Source organism: Lactuca sativa, chromosome 1 (genome assembly GCF_002870075.4).
Source record: "Lactuca sativa cultivar Salinas chromosome 1, Lsat_Salinas_v11, whole genome shotgun sequence".
NCBI lineage: Eukaryota > Viridiplantae > Streptophyta > Magnoliopsida > Asterales > Asteraceae > Lactuca > Lactuca sativa.
Genome location: NC_056623.2, coordinates 194,384,225 through 194,391,417, shown reverse-complemented (window position 1 = coordinate 194,391,417; position 7,193 = coordinate 194,384,225). Strand labels below are relative to the sequence as shown.

Below are 7,193 nucleotides of genomic sequence, written 5' to 3'. Positions count from 1 at the left end.
GTTTCATATAACCAACTTTTTATAGAACTACCACACATTCACCCTGAATTATTCCTAAAATATCTCTTTTTATTTTGTATTTTACCCTTTGTCGTCCTATTGGTAAATGTTACTTTGTATCGACATATAGTCAGGGGTAAAATATGTAAGTTTACTTATAATCTTATAAAATAATAGTAACGTTTTCACCTTTCCATTTATTTATACAAAAACTCCAGCGATCGGAAGCTTTTTGAATTAATATATATACCCAACCACACTGCCATTCCAAGAGTACTCCACACCCCATTGTCATCCTCCACCACCGTCAATGGAGCTTGCAAACTGTCTTCTCCCACAACTCCTTGTCCTCCTCCTCTCCGTCGTCTCCGCCCATTCCCTCAACCCAACCTGCAACTCAAACGACAATGACTCCACCCTCAAAGTCTACCACGTCTCCAGTCCTTGCTCCCCCTTCCGCCCCAAAACGCCACTCTCCTGGGCAGAGACTGTCCTCCAAATGCAGGCCGACGACAAAACCCGTCTCTCCTACCTCTCGAACCTAGTCGCCGGACGCTCCTTCGTCCCCATTGGCTCCGGCAGACAGATCGTGCAAAGTCCTACGTACATCGTAAAGGCGAAGATCGGAACTCCGGCTCAGACATTGCTTATGGCGTTGGATACCAGCACTGATATGGCCATGGTTCCTTGCTCCGGCTGCGTCGGTTGTGCTTCTGCTGGCTTTGGTTTTGCCAAGTCGACTACTTTTTCGTCTCTTAACTGCGGTTCTGCTAAATGCAAACAGGTACGTACGTATACAGTATACAGTAGCTTAACTATTACTATTTAATACAGTAGTAGATGACGCATTGATGGGTGTATCGTAATAATTGTACATGATGCATTGATTGTTGTAAATAAAACATTACAATAAAGGAACTTTTTTTCAAATTTCACATAATTTTTTTCAGGTTTTTGGCGTTTTGTTTGAAGGTGACAACTAAGTTCTTTTTATGAAAAAAAGAGAGAAGTATATTATATTTTTTATATAATAAAAGTGTGCTTTTAGTTTCTTTATTTATTTGAGTTTGTGGACGTCTATCATAATTATTTGAAATGATATGCTGGTGTTTGTAAATTTATAACTTTACTGAAAAAGCTTTGATTTGAAAAAAACTATTCTAATAATTTCTTTCATATTTAAAAAAAAAAAAAAATTATTGGCTTGAAATTACTCAAGTGTTGATGCTTTTATAGCCGCATCAATAGCCTAAGAAGTTTAACATCCTTGTATAATAGGATTATTGATAGCTTTTTTTCACATGGTCTATTTATGAAACCGGTTTATTTTAACTTAAAAGGTATTGTTAGATGAAAAGTTAGTTTGATGGTTAAAATGATAACTGAAAGTGGGAACATATTAGCAGACAGCTGAAACTGAAAAATTAACTAATAGTTGAAAACCGAAAAACTAACTAATAGTTGATTAGCTTGATAAAAAAAATTATGCAAGGTAAAAATCATATATAAGATTATTTTTTTTTCTATAATTAATAAAGATATATATCTTGAATATTAAAAAAAAACTCCATAAATTCGTTGAAATGTAGTCTTAGTTTTTATATAGCCACGTTTCGTAACCTTATAAAATGAAAAACATTTGAAAAAGCTCCATTAATATTTGTACTTAGTTATAAATAAGTTATAGGGTTTAAATTTAGAAGAATTTTAGACTATGAGATTTGGATTTGTCAGAAGGGGCCTCTGGTGAACCCGTGACTCTGCTTTTGGTCGGATGCCATGGTACTCACGACAACTTTATGCACCGTCAAGTTAAATTCTTGACTAACAGTTTTAAATGTTAATAACCATGTTCTATTTCTGTTACGAAAGTCGTACTATTTTCCACGTTTTTTATATTATTATAAAGTTAACAATAATATATTTTATTTTTATTTATAATATCAACTTATATATCTCTAGATTTTGCCTCTAATGTAGATAACTTTGTATGTAGCACATGCAATCGTTACGAAATTGTAGTTATATTATTTGGAAAAAAAATATAAATACCCTCCCATTATATGTAGATATATTAGTTATTATGTGTTGGTATAATTATTATAAAACTGTCAATCTGTCATATTGCTTTTATGGTTGCATCGTGACATTATTATTGAAAAAGAAATGTAATTTATACGTGTACAAATCATATCTAGCATGGGCTAACGGCATAAATGTACTTTCTTATTATTTTTTTTATCATGGGTTTTTTTCTTATTTAATATAACAAGCTTATATTTTCATCATTTGTCATTAATGGTCCTTAAGATCTTGATCTACAAGAATTTCCAAGAATTTACTACCAAATACCAATAACAATGGATGTTTTTTCAGGTGCAAAACTCCAACTGTTTAGGAAACGCTTGCTCGATGAACATAACATATGGAAGTTCCTCTATAGCCGCGAATTTGGCACAAGATAACCTAACCCTAGCCACAGACACTGTCCTCGGTTACTCCTTCGGTTGCATTTCAAAGACCACAGGGACGTCTCTACCTCCACAAGGTGTTTTAGGACTCGGTCGTGGCCCACTTTCATTGTTATCTCAATCAAAAAGCCTTTACAAATCAACATTCTCATACTGTCTGCCCAGTTTCAAATCTCCCAAATACTCGGGAACCCTGAGATTGGGTCCAAATGGTCAACCGAAAAACATCAAGTTCACTCCACTACTAACAAACCCTAGAAGGCCATCGCTATACTATGTTAAACTCATCGGAATCAAGGTTGGCCCTAAGCTAGTCAACATCCCTCCAAGTGCCTTCGCACTTAACCCGAACAATGGCGCTGGCACCGTTGTGGATTCTGGTAATTCATTCGGTTCCTAAAATGTTACATTAACTTACATATATTTTCGATAATCATCATAATCAAATCACATTAGTGTACTTTTAAAGATATAATTAAGGTTAAATACTTGTTTACTTACAAAGGTTCATTTTTTTTTCTAACTTTTGCTACAAAGTGGTTTTTCAGACAAAATATATAATCAACTTTCGTCCTAACACCAAAATATATAACATTGTGACCGAGAACCCATCACTTTATGACTTTGCTAAATAGTTATTTGTGTATCAAAGTTTTACTATTTTACCAATTTATAAAGTAATTTTTCATTTTTTTAAAAGGTTATTTAGTAATATTTTATTTTATACAGATGTCGTCAACGATTAAACTAATTGCATATAAAAAATAGCTTTACTTTGGTCCCGGGACAATAAATAGTTGAATATCTCATGTAAGAATACCAATATGTTTCATAAATTGAATAAAAATATAAAATGATTTCCTATAATTAGTTAATATCTAACAAATCTAACCATTAAATTCTTATTTTATGAATTTGATTAAAACAGAATAAATATGATATAATTACACAATCATCTTTTTAGTAATGATTTTGTTGGTTTCCTAGGGACTGTATTCACAAGGCTAGTGACTCCGGCATACACGGCGGTGAGAGATGAGTTCAGGCGGCGAATGGGGAAAAAGACGGTGGTAACATCGTTAGGAGGGTTTGACACATGCTACACAGTCCCAATCGGAAAACAAGTTCCGACGATGACATTCATGTTTGAAGGAGCAGATTTGTCGATGAAGCAAGAGAACTTTCTGATCTACAGCTCCACCGGAACCACCACATGCCTGGCTATGTCGGCGTCACCTTCCCTGAATGTCATCGCGAATATGCAGCAACAGAATCATCGGATCCTTTTTGACCTGCCAAATTCCAGGATCGGCATCTCGGCAGAAAGCTGCTCTTGAAAGTTGAATCACGTGATCTTAGTTATCGTTTCTGGTTTTTGTTCTTGTTTTGTATTAGTAAGAATCGCCGTCACATGGGGTTTCATGTTTAAGTTTTCTCTTTCATGTACGAGAATGACATATCCTTTTCAGGATTATTATATATTTATCTATGGAATTTAAATGTTAGTATAATATTTTGTGCAAGTGTTACTTATGAGAAATTGTTAGATTTTTTATACTTTGGCATTTATTAATTGTAGCTTTTATATAGTTTAATGGGAAATATCCGGAAAAATCCCAATATTTTACCCTAATTTACGAAAAAGTTCCGAACTAAAATTGGTTTATAAAAAAGTTCCAAAAACCGGTAAAAATGACGATTTGACCATATTTTTCCAGTTTATCAGTTTCATTACTTACCCGGAAACATTAAAGTCCCATTATTTTACCATAATTTTCATTAAAGTCCTATTATTTTACCATAATTTAGGACTTATTCGTAAATTATGGTAAATAATGAGACTTTCTTAAAACTGGTTAAGTAATGAAACCGGTAAACCGGGAAAATAGGGTCAAATCGTCATTTTTACTGGTATTTAGGACTTTTTCATAAACAAGTTTTAGTTTGAGACTTTTTCGTAAATTAGGATAAAATATAGGAACTTTTCCGGAGATTTCCCTAGTTTAATTTGTATTTCTTATTTTATTATTGTTGCTGAGTAAATACTTTTTTTTTAAGGAATGGCATACTATTTTATTAAAAAAGAAGTACACAACTATTTTACATAGAATCACGGCCAACCCTAAGGAGGTGAAGTACCTAATATTCGTCACTGTCATTATTCGTTGCTAATCCATAACATTCATCACTAATCCAAAATTTTAGTGGCCAATTTTTACTCTTTGCTTAAAACATTCAAAATCAACAAACGGGTCCTATATAAAATAGATTATTAAACCTAGATTTTGTAATAAACTAACCTAATTTTCTTTCGACATAGCATTTCTAGATAAAAATTAAAAAAAAACGCTTACATAGTTATGTTATCAAAGAGGACGCTTTTTTTTTCTAGGTTTTTCAATCTAAATATCCAAGAAGTTTGGAAGTTTTAAAGCACCCAATGAGTTGTCAAAATGATCACATCAAAAACTTGTCTCTCCATCGTCGTAAAAGTCAACTCGTCCTCCGAAGTTATTTGATCTCGAACCATGTGAATATTGGGAAAATCCAAATCCCAATGTGTTCAATTTTCCTCCAACTAGAAACGGCCATGGCACATAAAATCAACAAATGATCAATTATCTCAAGACATGAATCGGAAATAAGGCAAATAATCGATTGAACGCCACTAGTAGGAACACAGTCTAAGTAAATTCTGATGGGTTTTAGCCATAAGAACTTTCCTATGTGCGCATGCAAAACCCTAATGCTTGGATCTAGGCTTTCTAATAAACATGCATTGAATCCAAGTCTTCTAATAACTAATTAGGTTAAATAACAACATTGAAACAGATCTAGAATCATACCTTTGAGTTCCTTGTTGATCTTGAGGTCTTGGAGCTTCTAGAGTCACAAGTGTCACTCCTCTAATGGCTTACAAACACCAATAGCGACAAGAATGATTTAGGAGAGAGGAAAGGGAAGGAATTCGACCAGAGGTTCCTTGCTTTAGGAGATGTGTCGAATTCCCTATGCCATAGGGTCTATTTATACTTGTAGACTCCTTAAGGGTTACAACCTAAACCCTAATTGGATAATCTTCTCTTAAGGCTATCCAAATCCATTCCATAGATAAGCCTTTGGACGATTTAGGCTATCCTAACACTCTTAGAATTCGTCCAAAGCATATCCCAATGGATTTACAGTTTAAAGCTTAACTATCAATCAATTGACAGTTTATACCCCTTTATTTAATTAATCTCTTTAAGTCACCAAATTAATTCTAATTAATTCTATGACTTATATTAATCAAATAACAATATATTATTCATTATATTATTCACATAATATATTAATAATATTTACTCTCTCTTAATAAATCATCCTATCAAGTTGCTATGGTGAAGGCAACCCAAAAGGACCATGCACAACCGGATCAAATACTTGCCTAATATAGTTGCAGCCTTAGACACTATTCCAACAGTCTCCCACTTGGATAAGTCTAGTAACTATACAAGTACAATTCGGTTTGCAATCATAGCTCTCAAAGACGCTGTCAACTCTGATCTAATCAATCTTGTCCTATAGATAAGGGAACGTACAGTCCTCTGTTAGATATCATGCTGACAATCCTATGGAATGGTTAGTCAAGCATTTAGGTTTCTCGATCTCTGATTTATTTGACATAGAACTTAATCGAACACATCAATTCAGTTCTGACCGGGCCCGGCACATAAGTCAAATCAAATCATCGAGCGGCCGAGATATCGCTTTTACCTTCTTAGATAAAAGTTACAGATAAACTTCGACTTATATGCATTTACTTATTCATTAACCAACTATACACAACAATACGTTTTATAACACCAAGTTACTGATGCGTTTTCGTATTATCAATGTACAATCAATTAACAAATAATAAACCATATATCTAGGTTTTAAGACTATATGATATTATCGTCTTGCGATCACTTTTTATATCGTATTCCACAAGGTGATTCCAGCAAGCGTGGGTTTATTCCAATGCTCAAAACTAGTTCATAAGCACTCATGAACGTTGCAGCAATCCTTTGCTATGTCTAACACCATTTAGACACTCTACACACCAATTCATGACAATCTTCTTTCATATCTACTCCCAACATATGAACGATTGTGGACCATTTGAATAATTCGATTATTCCTAATAAACTCAATTATTCTGGAAGTCAAAACATGCAAAGTGAAACAATAGCTAAACAATTAACATAAGATAGTATCATTACTCATAAATAAAACTTCTTTATTTAATCATCAAATGTCAATTACATTCATCTATTACACGTTTCTAATACTATCTAATCTATGCTAATATCATCCTTCAGCCCAATACTCCTAGCATGCTGTAAGTGCTTAACCCTACTCAGTCCCTTCGTAAGCGGATCTGCTGGGTTATCTTCTGATGATATCCTCTTCACTACGAGTTGTCCTTCTTCTACACGATGTCTGATGAAGTGATATTTTCTGTCGATATGTCTTGATCTACCATGATCCCTCGGTTCCTTGGTTAAGGCAACCGCACCTTTGTTATCATAGAAAATCTCCATGGGCTCCTTTATGGCAGGTACGACTCCAAGATCACCGATGAAGTTCTTTAGCCATATTGCCTCCTTCGACGCTTCGCTCGCTGCAATGTACTCTGATTCGCACGTTGAATCAGCTACGGTTTCTTGCTTGGAACTCTTCCAGGTCACTGCTCCTCCA

General features: G+C 34.2%; 1 protein-coding gene across 1 annotated transcript; it reads left to right on the top strand.

Moving 5' to 3' along the window:
- The first annotated feature begins 208 nt into the window (after positions 1-208).
- On the top strand, positions 209-3,982 carry LOC111888779 (aspartyl protease AED3). Its single transcript, XM_023884888.2, has 3 exons — positions 209-784; positions 2,377-2,851; positions 3,459-3,982. Exons 1-3 carry the CDS (start codon positions 311-313, stop codon positions 3,806-3,808), a joined length of 1,299 nt encoding a protein of 432 aa, XP_023740656.1. The 5' UTR covers positions 209-310; the 3' UTR covers positions 3,809-3,982.
- Positions 3,983-7,193: the final 3,211 nt, after the last annotated feature.